This window comes from Phodopus roborovskii, unplaced genomic scaffold (genome assembly GCF_943737965.1).
Source record: "Phodopus roborovskii unplaced genomic scaffold, PHOROB, whole genome shotgun sequence".
Lineage (NCBI taxonomy): Eukaryota > Metazoa > Chordata > Mammalia > Rodentia > Cricetidae > Phodopus > Phodopus roborovskii.
In genome coordinates this window covers 53,052,034-53,065,555 of record NW_026126480.1, presented here as the reverse complement: position 1 = coordinate 53,065,555, position 13,522 = coordinate 53,052,034, and the positions used below count along the sequence as shown (strand labels likewise).

The 13,522-nt window shown below is 52.4% G+C and overlaps 2 protein-coding genes across 4 annotated transcripts in view; one reads left to right on the top strand and one right to left on the bottom strand.

The window, feature by feature from the left end:
- The first annotated feature begins 1,296 nt into the window (after positions 1–1,296).
- Tcirg1 (T cell immune regulator 1, ATPase H+ transporting V0 subunit a3) lies at positions 1,297–7,931 on the top strand. The gene is made up of 19 exons (XM_051193527.1): positions 1,297–1,439; positions 1,720–1,798; positions 2,231–2,451; positions 2,541–2,629; positions 2,768–2,894; positions 2,976–3,058; positions 3,238–3,331; positions 3,403–3,615; positions 4,176–4,320; positions 4,948–5,087; positions 5,167–5,324; positions 5,400–5,490; positions 6,064–6,182; positions 6,261–6,474; positions 6,813–6,941; positions 7,066–7,176; positions 7,258–7,375; positions 7,538–7,715; positions 7,790–7,931. Exons 1-19 carry the CDS (start codon positions 1,323–1,325, stop codon positions 7,866–7,868), a joined length of 2,505 nt encoding a protein of 834 aa, XP_051049484.1. The 5' UTR covers positions 1,297–1,322; the 3' UTR covers positions 7,869–7,931.
- A 1,267-nt stretch (positions 7,932–9,198) lies between these two features.
- The window catches only part of Chka (choline kinase alpha), a 44,903-nt gene continuing 40,579 nt past the window's right edge, over positions 9,199–13,522 (bottom strand). For all 3 annotated transcript variants that reach the window (XM_051193524.1, XM_051193525.1, XM_051193526.1), the window contains 3 exons: positions 11,573–11,679; positions 11,032–11,113; positions 9,199–10,179 (listed from right to left, as the gene is read on the bottom strand). In XM_051193524.1, the coding sequence (XP_051049481.1) occupies positions 10,120–10,179; positions 11,032–11,113; positions 11,573–11,679 (249 nt within the window). In that variant the 3' untranslated portion in view covers positions 9,199–10,119. The remainder of the gene's footprint in view (positions 10,180–11,031; positions 11,114–11,572; positions 11,680–13,522) is intronic.

Sequence of the window (13,522 nt, the reverse complement as noted above, 5' to 3'; positions counted from 1 at the left end):
CAACCACGGCTATTCATAGAAACTCTGTCTAGGAAAAAAAAGATAAGGCAGGGGTGCCAGCCAGTGGTTCGCATGGTGGTGTTTATAGAAGACATAATGAGGGTTCTAGTCTTTTGTTCACCTCCCCACTCACATCTTACCTTTCCTACCAGGGGTGGTCAAGTCTTGCTTTTTTTTGTGGGGGGGGGGCTTCAAGACAGGATATCTTTGTGTAACAGCCCTAACTATCCGGAAAGTCTGTGTAGACCAGGGTGGCCTTCAGCTCACAGAGGTTCTCCTGCCTCTGCCTCACCAGTTCTGGAATTGAAGGTGTGCGCCACCACTGCCTGCTCAGCCAGTTCTTATTCAATGAAAAGGAACTATAGGCCCAGAGAGGGCAAGTGGCTTACTCAGTGTCACACAGTTGATCACAATCTGGGCAAGACCCTAGAGACTTGGTCCCTGGCCCTCTGCTCTGTGGTAGAGCCATGGTCTTGGATGATGGCTCCCAGTCCTTCTTGCCCATCCTTGCCTGGATCTTCTAAAGTTCTCGATCACTCTCGGAATTCTTTCTATTCTCAGGCTAGGGACAGGACTGTGGTTTCCTCTTAAGAAAACCAGGCCTTGGGGAGGAAGTGGGTGGCCTCTGGGCAGGCCCAGACGGCAAGCTGGGACCGTTAACATGTAAAGTTCCCCTCAATGGCATGCTGAGGAAACTGTCCCACCAAGACCCTGAGCCTGAGCATAGATACAGAGCAGTAAGGGGTCTGGGGAGACTGTTGGGGGATCTGTAGGATCCACTGGAGTCCACTCGAGGCAGGAAATGTCTGTGCCTGCTGGGGCTGGAGCCAGGCCTTCCTGGTCATTGTTTCACACTTTCACTTTCATGGTTTCAACACCAAGACTGTTCCCAGCCCCACAGGCAATGCTGGCAAAAGCAAGAGGACACTCCACTCCCGCCCCTGTGTGTGGAGGGAGGGAGGCTGCACAGTTCAGCTGCACTGGGTGTCAGTTGTCACAGCCTGGGGACTGCAGCCCAGGATCGCAGGGATAAGCTGGGTCTAGAGCGAGGACAGGTAGAGAGGTGGTACAGTGGGCAGAGCCAGTGTGTCTGGCAGCTGCTGGGCTGGACTGGGGCAAGGAGGCCATGGGAAGCTAGCTTAGAAACAGCCTATGGTAGGCTGTGGGGTCATTGGCCTGCTCTGTTGACTTTCTGTCCACCTCCATACCCATTATCCCTTGCTAGGCCTCAATTTCCCCATCTGTCCTGTGATTGGCCACAGGTATATGGATGCCTACCTGGAGCAGGCTCCTGACCAACCTTTTTGCCTATCTTAAGGATCATGGGTTCCATGTTCCGGAGTGAAGAAGTGGCCTTGGTCCAGCTCTTGCTGCCCACAGCGGCTGCCTACACCTGCGTAAGCCAGCTGGGCGAGCTGGGCCTTGTGGAGTTCAGAGATGTGAGTAGTGACAGAGCCCTGGGCAGGTAGCCCACATCCAGGAGGGCCCTGAGATAACCCCTGACCCCCTGCTGGAGCTTCCCAGCCCCTCCCAACACAGGAGCTCTTTCCATGCCTACTGATGCCCTCCCTGGCATGGGGTTGAGCCTGCTGCAGTTAATCTTCAGACTAATTGGGCACCCAGCAATGTTTCCAAGGAGGTGCCTCAGGCCTGGACCCCGGAGCAGCTACCTCCTGGTCCCCTCCCTGAGACTCTGAGTCCTCTGTGCATTCTTCACAGCTCAACGCATCAGTGAGTGCCTTCCAGAGGCGGTTTGTGGTAGATGTCCGGCGCTGCGAGGAGCTAGAGAAAACCTTCAGTAAGTTGGGCCCAGGCCCATATTCCAGGCTAGATTCCCAGAAGGAACACTGGGCAAGCTTGGTCTGAAAGGCAGAGAAGGGAGATGCAGGCTGAACAGGCAAGAGCTGCTGGGCTCTGGGTGGGTGGAGTTGAGGACCTAAGGCGGGGTGGCTTGGAGTAAGTCCACAACCCAGAACTTGTGCTGTGGATGGCAGGAAACGAGGCACAGACTGAGCTGGAGTCGAGGGCTGGGCAGCTTCTTCTTAGGCCAGAGATGAGGCCAGGGCAGAGGAGCAGAGCTTCCAGGACAGCAGTTTGACCTGGAGTTTTTCTAGATCTCTGACTCAGTGGATTAGTAATAGCATTTGACGAGGGTTTGGGATCTCCCTACAGTAGCTGTTAGCTGGCATAACCCTGTGTGGCTTCCCCTGCCCTTCCTTTCTGTGTCTAGCCTTCTTGAAGGAAGAAGTACAGCGGGCTGGTCTGACCCTGCCCCCACCTGAGGGGGCACTGCCAGCACCACCTCCCAGAGAGCTGCTGCGCATTCAGGAGGAGACGGACCGCCTGGCCCAGGAGCTTCGGGATGTTCGAGGCAACCAGCAGGCACTGCGGGCCCAGCTGCACCAGCTGCAGCTTCATTCAGCTGTGCTGGGCCAGAGCCACGGTTCCCCGGTCAGCCCCAGCCAAGGCAGGGTTGGGGCAGGGGACTGATATGCCAGGCCCAACCTGGGCTAGGGCTCACACTGTCTCTTGGTGCCCAGATGGCAGCTGTCCACACTGAGGGACCCTCCTCTGAGAGAACACCCCTGCTTCCAGCAGCTCGGGGGCCACATGAAGACCTGAAGGTCAAGTGAGTGGGGCAATTTATCTTTTCCTGTCAGCCATAAGAGAAAGGGACAGGATGTCCCCCAAGTCTCTTCCCCAGGGGTGCTTCCTACTAAGGTGGGTGGGCTGGGAGGCTGCAGCCCCCCTCCAGCTCTGTCGGCAGCTTTGTGGCAGGTGCTGTGGAGCCCTACAAGGCTGCTGCCCTTGAGCGCCTGCTCTGGAGAGCCTGCCGCGGCTTCCTCATTGCCAGCTTTAGGGAGACGGAGGGGCAGCTGGAGGACCCTGTGACAGTGAGCTGGCAGGGGGGCAGGATGGGGGCGGTTTGGGAGGGGCCAAGGGCTCCGGGAATGAACTAAGTCTGACTCCCTCAGGGTGAGCCTGCAACATGGATGACCTTTGTCATCTCCTACTGGGGTGAGCAGATCGGACAGAAGATTCGAAAGATCACTGACTGGTAAGCCACCTGTGTGTGGTCACTTGGCCTTTGCAGGGGTCCAGGCCCTAGCCACTGCATTTGCTCCCAGACAGATGCTGCTGGCCCTGTGTACCCCAGGCCCCTGGTATCACCTTCACCAAATCTGTCCTGACCCCAGCTCTGCCATGTGGCCCCTTCAGAACCCTATTATCCTCCAGCTTCCACTGCCATGTCTTTCCTTACCTGGAGGAAGAGGAAGCCCGGCGCGGGGCCTTGCAACAGCTGCAGCAGCAGAGTCAGGAGCTTCAGGAGGTGAGCACCCGAGGCACTTGAGCCCTGTGGGCTTCCTCACTGCCCCTTCTGATTACCTTTTTTGGTTCTAGGTTCTGGGGGAGACAGAACGATTCCTGAGCCAGGTGCTGGGCCGGGTGCAGCGGCTGCTGCCACCAGGGCAGGTGCAGATCCACAAGATGAAGGCCGTGTACTTGGCCCTCAACCAGTGCAGTGTGAGCACCACACACAAGTGCCTCATTGCAGAGGTCTGGTGTGCCACGCGGGACCTGCCCACCCTCCAGCAGGCTCTACAGGATGGCTCAGTGAGCACACAGGCTGCCAGAGGCTCGCTCTCTTCCTGCCTTTCCTCCTGATTCGAGTCCCTCCTCAAGCTTCCAGTACCTCACTTTTGCCCGGGCATTGGGGAGGGTCCCTTTCCTAGGCACCTCTTTCCCAGGGCACTACCCAGATGGCCCTGGTCCCATAACCTCCCTCCTCTGATTTCCCAGAGACTCTGTAAGCTACACAAGACAATTATAAAGTTGCACTTCCAAGGCAGTGGTTATGTGGCCTGAGCCTGTCAGGAGCCTCGGGCCCCTGACCAAGTGCAATGGTGATGCACATTGGGACATCGTAGCACACACTTGATGGTGCAGGGTTGGATCTTCAGGATGGGGATGGGTCCCTCTTCTGGGCCACCTGATGAGAAAAGGCACACTTTCCTTTTGCAAATGCCCCATATTTGGGCAGGGTGGGGCTGACCAGCCTCCTCTATGCCATCCCTTCCCATCCTCAACCCAGAAATTGCCATGTATGCTCTCATGGGTTGGGGCTCCAGGGTTTCTGACTCCCCCACCATCAGCTTCTGTCTCTCCACTGACAGAGTGAGGAAGGAGTGAGTGCTGTTGCTCATCGCATATCCTGCCGGGACATGCCTCCTACCCTTGTCCGGACCAACCGCTTCACTGCTAGCTTCCAAGGCATTGTGGATGCCTATGGTGTGGGCCGCTACCGAGAAGTCAACCCTGGTGAGAGCCACTGCACCTTCATTGGGGGCCAGCCTTCCTGTCCTCTGTCTGGGACTCAGAAAAGCCCTTTTGCCTGTGGGGCACAAACCTTGAGAGGGGTAGGAGCTGGGCACACAGAGCCAGGCGAGTATCTGTGAGTTCAAGGCCAGCCTGGTCTACATAGAGAAATCCAGGATAGCCAGGATAACTCAGAGAAAACCTGCCTGAGGGGGAAAAAAAACAAATCAAAACAACAACACACACTAGCATACACAAACAGAAAACAGTCAGGAAAGTCACTTCAAGACCATTCTGGACCACTCAGCAGCTGCAGCTGCTCTAGCTTTAAGTAACTGACTGCAGGTGGAGCTGCTCCACCTTCGTCCACAGCCTGTTACCTGCAGGCCTGCCGTGACCCTGCCAGGTGACACGGAGAGCTCCATTTTACAGGTGGAGAAACAGAGTCAGGGAGCTGGTGCAAGCAAATGGTGCAGAGGACACTGTGGGTTCTTCCTGTTGCCAAGTGGTCCTTGCCTCACAAACACTGTCTTGACAGGTCCTGGGGGGCCTCTGTGGCAACTCAAGACAAGGAATCACATACCCAGGCCCCCATGGGAACCTGCCTGAATGTATCCTGTCTACCTACAGCTCCCTACACAATCATCACCTTCCCCTTCCTCTTTGCTGTGATGTTTGGTGATGTGGGTCACGGACTGCTCATGTTTCTCTTTGCCCTGGCCATGGTCCTCACTGAGAACCGGCCGTCTGTGAAAGCTGCACAAAATGAGGTATGTGCCATCCATACCTGGCGGGGACAGGGGATAGGACATGGGTTTGAGCAGCCTCTCATCACACCATCCCCCCCAGATCTGGCAGACTTTCTTTGGGGGTCGCTACTTACTCCTGCTCATGGGTCTGTTCTCCATCTACACTGGCTTCATCTACAATGAGTGCTTCAGCAGAGCCACTACCGTCTTCCCCTCAGGCTGGAGTGTGGCTGCCATGGCTAACCAGTCAGGCTGGAGGTAGGATCTATGTCCCCACCTACCCAGGGCCCCTGGCCCGCTGTGCAACCTTGACATCATTTGTTATTACTGCAGTGACAAGTATCTGTCCCAGCACTCAATGCTCACCCTGAACCCCAACATCACCGGTGTCTTCCTGGGACCTTATCCCTTTGGCATTGACCCGGTAAGTGAGGCCACACTGGTGCATGTGAGTGGTGGAGGCTGGGCCAGGGCTCTGCAGCTCCATCCGTTCACTGCCCTGTGTGTCAGGCCCTGTGCTAGGCAGAGTCCTATAAAAATAGAATCCAAACTGAGTGTAGTAGTGCACTTGGGAGGTGGGAGGCAGGAAGATCAGGGTTCAAGTGCATCCTTGGCTGCATAGAAGTGTTCAAGGCTTGCCTCCGTTACATAAAACCCTGTCTCCAAACACAAAAACCCAGATCAGAATAGCAGCCCAGTACTTGTGAACAACTGGTCCAACTGACAGTCCTCCAGACATCCATTAGCATTACCCTACTGCACAGGTGAGACTAAGGCCTGGGTGCCTGAGCCACTCTGCTGGAAGGAACCAAGCTTGAGCCCAGGTCACCTGAACCTGACCTGTGAGAGCAACTGGTGGCTTCCTTCTGTTGCCCCTTAGAACTAGTGTTGAGATTAGGTTTGTCAGGGAGCAAGAAGGTGATGAGAGAACAATGGGGGTTGTCCTGGCAAGACTGACCATGGTGTCCCTGAGTACCCACATGTCCCCCTACCCCAGATCTGGAGCCTGGCCACCAACCATCTGAGCTTCCTCAACTCCTTCAAGATGAAGATGTCTGTCATCCTCGGGGTCACCCACATGGCCTTTGGGGTATTCCTCGGTATCTTCAACCACTTGTAAGCCCAGAGCTGCCATTGGGTACGGGCAGTGTCCTTGTGGGGCCAGAGTGCTCTGTTACCTGTCTGTTCCCACAGGCACTTTGGCCAGGCACACCGGCTCCTGCTGGAGACCCTGCCTGAGCTCATCTTCCTGCTGGGCCTCTTTGGCTACCTTGTGTTCCTCATTGTGTACAAGTGGCTGCAGGAATCAGCTGCCAGCGCCTCTACAGCTCCAAGTATCCTCATCCACTTTATCAATATGTTCCTCTTCGCCCAAAGCCCCACCAATCAGCCACTCTTCCATGGGCAGGTAGGCCAGGGGAAGAGTACAGGGCTCAGACCCTTTTACTAGGAATTCCCACTCCAGTGACTGGGGCCACCTGGAACTCCAGAGCCATCCGAGAAATGGGTTGTGGGCTAGAATCCCTGCTGACAGTGATGTCAGAGGTGATGGATTAAAGCTTGGAGCATAGAGTGGTCTTACAGGGTGTGTTGGGAACCTGCAGTCCCTTTGCGAGTCCTTGTTAGTCCTTGTTAGTGAAAGGCCCTAGGGGAGGGACTGTAGTTCCCTATGATTAATATGACCAAACCAAGTGACTGATTGCCTGCAAACACTGTGTGTGGTTGCCTTGCCCTCCTTGCCCACAGGAAGTGGTACAGTATGTGCTGGTGGTCCTGGCTTTGGCAACAGTTCCTATCCTGCTGCTGGGCACACCCTTGTACCTGCTGAGGCAGCACCGCCGCAGAAATACTCAGAGAAGGCCAGCAGGCCAGGAGGTAGTCCGGAGTACAGGGAAGGAGGGCAGCATGGGAGGTGCTCCTTACTTCCCTACAGGCTCCATGCTGCTGGGTGGGTGGCATGGGCTGCCCCTGGGGCTGAACTGTTGCTACCTGCTCTCAGGACAAGGACAGTGACAAGCTTCTGGCCTCCTCTGATGCTTCCACCTCGGTGAATAGCTGGAACGCTGATGAAGAGAAGGCCGGGGTCCCAGGGGATGAGGAGGAAGCTGAGGTAGGTTGGTCTGTGCTATACTTCCTTGTTGGGGGAGGGCTGCCAGTCTTGGCTATTGTCTCATGGCCTCTTACTATGCAGTTTGCCCCATCTGAGGTCTTCATGCATCAGGCTATCCACACCATTGAGTTCTGTCTGGGCTGCATCTCCAACACAGCTTCCTACTTGCGTCTGTGGGCCCTGAGCTTAGCCCATGCCCGTGAGTAACCTTTCTCTTGGGCCTCATGTCCTACCCTGTCAAATTTGGCTCCTCACAGAGGTACCTCACCAGCTCCAGGGAGGGCTGAAGGATGCTACTGGGGTTGGAGATGCTGACAGGCACCCCCCCCCACCTTTGGTCCCACTATCCCCTTGTGTGCAGAGCTATCTGAGGTCCTGTGGGCCATGGTGATGCGCATAGGCCTGGGCATGGGTCGAGAGATGGGTGTGGCAGCTGTGGTGCTGGTCCCTGTGTTTGCTGCCTTTGCTGTTCTGACTGTGGCCATCTTGCTAGTGATGGAGGGACTCTCAGCCTTCCTACATGCTCTGCGGTTGCATTGGTGAGCACACCTGTAGTGAACCTGGGCATGGAGGGAATGGGTGGTATTCTCACTGGTCCCTTCCTCACACCCAGGGTGGAGTTCCAGAACAAGTTCTACTCGGGTACCGGCTACAAGCTCAGCCCCTTCACCTTCACTGTGGACAATGAGTAGCATCCACTGTGATTCCTGCCTCCCCAGATCAAGAAAGGAATAAAGAGCTGGCTGGTCCAGGAACTTTGCCTTGGTCCTCTCTGGGATATGGGACTGGGCTGACACTACAATGGCCAGAGCTCTGGGTTCCAAATATGCCATATACTTAGACCATCCTTCAGCTGAGGTAGAGGATGGAAGGCACTGGTCTAAGATCCTAAGCCTTTTAGAGGTGCATGTGGATTCCAGCCAGGTAGAATGAGGTGTAGGAACTGGCTTTGACTTTAGGCTCTCTCTGCCTCCTGGAAATCCTTACGGAGCAGCCTTACATTCTCTCTGGTTAGGAGGCATATATAGCCAGTGCATGTTAGAGACCAGAGATCCTGTTTTCCAGCCAAGTTACAAAGTAGTTAGTGCAGCTGAAGGCGCCAGCAACAAAGGCTGCTTTGAGGCCAGAGCTGCTCTCTGGGCACAGCTAGTCACAATGGCCCTGGCCAGGCTGCTGGGAGGGATGTGGACTGTCTGAGGATTTCTGAATGCAGGGAAGGAATAGCAGGGTCTTTCAGATAGTTTCACACGCTTGGCATATTAAGCTATGAGAAATGTACCAGCTGGGCAGGAGTTGTGGAGGGTCCCCAGGAGACACCAGTAGGTCTACTGACACTTGCCTGTCTGGGCTGGCTAATCCAGTTGCCATGGGAACTGCATGCCATGGTACTGGCAGGCACTGTCCTAGCAGTCATCCCCACTAAAGGGTGTGATCAGGCCAGGATGGATCCTATCCCTGCTCATTTGGGCAGGAAACAACTAAGTAAGCCAGTCAGAAGTTCTGGGAATCATGAGGGTGGTTAAAATCCTGTACTGCTCTTGTGGAGAACCTGGGTTTGGTTCCCAGCACTCACATCGGGCAGCTCATAGTTGCCTGTGACTCCAGTTCCAGGACATCCTACTCCTCTGACCTCCTGGGACACTTGCATTCTTGTGCTTGTAACCCTCCACCACATAATTAAAGATAAGAAAATCATGAGGGGTAATCAAGCAGATGGTGAAGGAGCCTGTTTTTTGAGGCAAGCTGAGAGCCAACTGGCATCAAGCCAATATGAGGCAGAGGACAAGCAGCCATGGTCACTCTCATTGTATGCTTCCATGGAGAGTTCCAAGTGTTCTTGCTCAAGTTTTGATCAGAGCAACTGCAGCTTCCTCTGCTGCTGTCTAGGCCTTAACTCCTGGTGAAGCAAGAAGGGCTACCGTGCTGGCTTAGAGAATGAGGTGTGAGGAGGAGGAGGAGGATACCCAACTGGGCACTAGTCACATGGAAGGTGCTGACACATGCAGGGTAACAGCCTGAAGATGGTTTTCAAGTTGTTTATTTTTCTGTATAATACAGTCTCGGTGGCAGCAGAAATATATGCACAAAACAATTCAGAGTTCAGAGTTAAAAAAAAAAAAATCCTAAGTTTATCCCATTGGGCATTTAATGTACATGGATTTCACAGCTCTAGTCCACCTATACCCTACAAACAGCTGCTGTCTCCCAGTGACACCAGATGAGAAGCAGCTTTGGAGAGTCCTGGGCAGATGCCCAAGTTCCAGGCCAGGCAGAGGGAAGGCAAGAAAGGCTGAGGACGCTGGCTCCACTGCTCCTCCCCAGTTAGGAGTCACTGACGTTATGCACCCAGTGACACTGGTCCACGTAGCCATGCGTACATAGGCACAGGAGGGCTACAGCTACTTTCTGCAGATGTACACCCATAGCTCAAGTGTACCCTGCTTCTCCAGGAAGTCTGCCCATCCATCCACAGACCCCCATGACTCAGGCTCATCTTGCTGAGCATCTTCACAGTATGTCTGCTCACTTATTTGCCCTTCAGAAGCATCGCCAACACACTGTCACAAATGTGTTACAGCACATTAATATCCTAGGACAGCACTTGGAGTACCCAAATGGCACTGCTCTGATGGCTGGGGCCGTATGATGCTGAAAGCTATAGCCACACAGCCAAAAGGCCTCCAGGTTAGGTGGGTTCTGAGCTATTGCACTATTGTACTATATTTCTGCTTCCAATCATGGTTCAGAGTCCTAGTGAGAGCGTAAACAAAGATGAAAGAAATGTTACTCCACTTTAATATAGTCTGTAGTATCATATATATCGGTGCTCAGTAGTGAGACGTCCAGGCCTTCTGCCCAGGGCAGTGGTCACAGCAACGCTCCACTGAGGGCCTAGTGCAGCCGCCTCCTGCAATCCAGTGGTAAAGAGTGGACTCATCTCATTCACACCCCAAGCTTCCTCTTCTGGTCAAAGTAGGCATCGAACCTGGCTTGGGCATATTCCTGGGAGACAGCAAAAACAGCAGCTCACTATGTAGCCAGGCAGACCTGACCTTGACACTTGTGCCGCCACCTCTATCTAAGTGCCTAGACTGCTGCTGAGAACCACCGAGCCACAAAAACACATGTGGTGCCCATCTTGTCCTCAAGTCTGTTCTAACAGTATCAACTGATCAAAGCAAATGTTTAAGATTACAATTCATTTATCGGGTACTCAAACCACAGAAGTCGTGTAGAAGTCAAGGGACAACTTGCAAGAGCCAGCTATCCTCCCACCATACAGGCACTAGATACTAGATTTCAGGAGGCTTGGTGCCAGATGCCGTTGCCTGATGAGCCATCTTGCTGAGCCCCACATCTGCTTTAAATATCCAAATTTCTCCTGTCTTTTGTTTGATGGCATCATTACCAAACCTCCCTAGTATGGGTGTGACCTGTCCCATCAAGAACAGACAGCTCTAGTATTAGAGCAGATGACAGCCTGACTTACAACAATGGTGCTAGCCTCCAATCTGAAGCTGGGTATTACAGGTTGAAGTATGGAGTAGTGACAAGAATATAGCCTAATCATGGGAGGTATCACCTTCCTTCACTTAGAGTTCCTTGTATCAAAAGGGACTGCAGTTTAGCAGACAGACCAGTCCAGATTTGTCTCTGCAGACTGCAGACCCAGCTAGCACTTGGCTGAAGCTAGCAAGTAGCACCTATGGTCCTGGAGTGAGGCAACTGTAACATCAGCAACAAGGGCTTCCAGAGCTACACTAATCCGGTAATACCAGACCACCAATTCCCCCTCCATGCACTCATATACTACAGCTCTGCCTTGCAGCCGAAAAAACTGTTCCTGAAACATACCATGTACCCAAATTCAATGGATGAAATCTTGGCCTGTACAATGGACCAAAGTCCCCAGAGGAAATGGGAAGCGAGAGCAAATCTGTAATCACAAAAGTGAGAAGCACATAAGCCACGTGAGGTCAGTTATAGGAAGTCATGTCATACCCACTAAAGGGCCAAGCCCTTTAGTGGGACTGTATGTGAAGGGACTGGACTCTTCCCACCTCAGACCATAGGAATGCTTACTAGTGTGAATACACCCAGCTGCCTGGCCAGAGCACACAGGACACTGGGGAGGCCATGCTCTGCTACAAGAGAGTGTACAGAACCACTAGCTAACAGCAGCTCCTGAAAACCTGCCCTATGCACTTGGCAGGAAGCTGCTCCCTAGGCAGAAGGCTTTTCCAACCCATACCCACCCACACCTTCCTCTCCTGTTAGGACAATAGCAGATGAGTAGAGCCATGTCACCTTCTCCAGCCTCAGTGTAAAAACACATGCCAAGCCCCACTGACTGAGAGCAGCTTTACTTACCACCACCCAAAAAGGTAAAGCTTACCTGTTGACCTCAAGCAGCATGTCTTCTTTTGTAGCAGACTGCTCTTCACTGCTGAGGCTTTCAAAATCATTCTGGAATGCAGCCAAGTAACTGGAAATAAAATGAAGCTAAAAAGGAATTGACTGTGTTAGGACGGATGATGGCTAAAACAAACACTGCTGATAGCTACTACAAACATGCCTATTACACAGCCTGCCACTGCCTTTATACTGCCAGAGTGAGAACAGCAAGGCCATGGTGACTTCTGACTCTGACCCAAGGGATCCAATACCCTCTTCTGGCCTCTGTAGGCACCATATACACACAGTGAACAGATATTCATGCAGAAACAAAACATCCTTACACATAAAAAATTCAAAACAAGAACTCCCAAAGGCCACACGTTTAAGTACAATGGATTAAAGAAAAAAAAATATATTACCTCAACATACACAGGCCTAGTTCTGACAGAGTCCCACACTCACACTATCTTTTCTTCTGTTTATTTATTTATGTGGTATTGGGGATCAAATCCAGGGCTCTGCACATGTGGTTAAGCCCTCTCCCACTGAGAGACATCCTCTTCGTCATTTCAACAGCTTAGAAAATTGTAACTAAAAAGCAACTTCTTTAAACTTGTACACTGTTCTAAAGTTTTAGCACTGTCTTTGACCACCACAATCTGTCCCTAGCTGGCTTCCTCTCAGCTGTTCTGACAGCTTTGAACTCTGGAGTTATCCACTCTATATGGGTCCAATTTCTCTTTCACCAAAACTAGACCCAATGCTGTCCCTGTGCTCTGCTCCCCAACTCCAAACAGACCCACCATCCCCTAATCCTTCCTGCTCCTCACAGAAGCTTGGCTGCCTGCCTAGCTTTGGACACATTCAAGTTTATCCCCAACAGCCTTAAAATGTGACCAGGAGAGAGATGACACTTCCTGACATCTTAACAAGCCCCCATTTGAATGGCCAGCCCTGGAATGGAGTCTTGACTTCTGAAGCCTCTTCACGGGGCTCTTGGCTCCACACAGGCTCAAGATGCTCCAGGACTGATCTGCAACAGTGGCTTGTTCACATCTGTCCTCACAGGAAGCATTCAAGTCACCATCCTGCAGCTGTGAAATTCTATGTGAGTTTGGCGTGCTCACTCCCTGCTCTGCCCACATTCAGGACCAAATCCCATCAAGCTTTCACCCAGGTTTCAGAATGGGCTGAGAAATGAGATTCCCAGGAAGACATTCCCTTAAGAAATTATTCTCCACATAACCAGTAAGTAGCCCTCCTGAGATTCAGGATGAGAAAGGAACCATTCACAGCAAAGCTTTTCCTCCAGCCACACAGGTTCACGAAATAAGCAGGATGCTCAGCCTACCCCACACGCCAAGGAAGTGGGGCATTTAGCAAACATGGAGAAACCACAGGAGGCATGACACCTCTCTGACTGAACTAGGTTTCTACAGCATGGGGAGTTATCAAAAGGACTCAGATGGACTCAGATGCCCAGTATGCACCCCCACACCAACAGAACAAAAGTTAATTATTTCCCAGTGGTGGCAGTGCACACCTTTAAACCCAGCATTCGGGAGGTAGAAGCACGCAGATCTCTATAAGTTCAAGACCAACCTGGTCTACAGAATGAGTTATAGAATAGGCAGGGCTACACAGAAAAACCCTATTTAGAAAAATCAAAAAACATACAACTATTATTTTTATTATTAGAGATTGAACCCAGGGCTTCTTACATGTGAACAAATGCTTCCATTGATGTACATCACTCCTCTTTGCTGTGAGGCATGCATGGTATTACTGTGTAGCCCAGGCTCACAATCCTCTTTCCTATCTTCTTAAACAGCATTTTTAACATAAGCAAAAGGGTTTTCCTAGCCTTATCATGGTGTTGGGATGTGGCTGAGTGGTAGAATACTCATCTGGCATGTAAGAGGTCCTAAGTTTAGTCCTAGCAAAACAC

Excerpts from the sequence above, each read along its gene's own strand:
- Tcirg1 (XM_051193527.1), top strand. The coding sequence starts at position 1,323 with ATGGGTTCCATGTTCCGGAGTGAAGAAGTGGCCTTGGTCCAGCTCTTG. Across the intron at positions 2,630-2,767 it reads CATGAAGACCTGAAGGTCAA|CTTTGTGGCAGGTGCTGTGG; the intron begins GTGAGTGGGGCA and ends CTCTGTCGGCAG. Across the intron at positions 3,059-3,237 it reads ATTCGAAAGATCACTGACTG|CTTCCACTGCCATGTCTTTC; the intron begins GTAAGCCACCTG and ends ATTATCCTCCAG.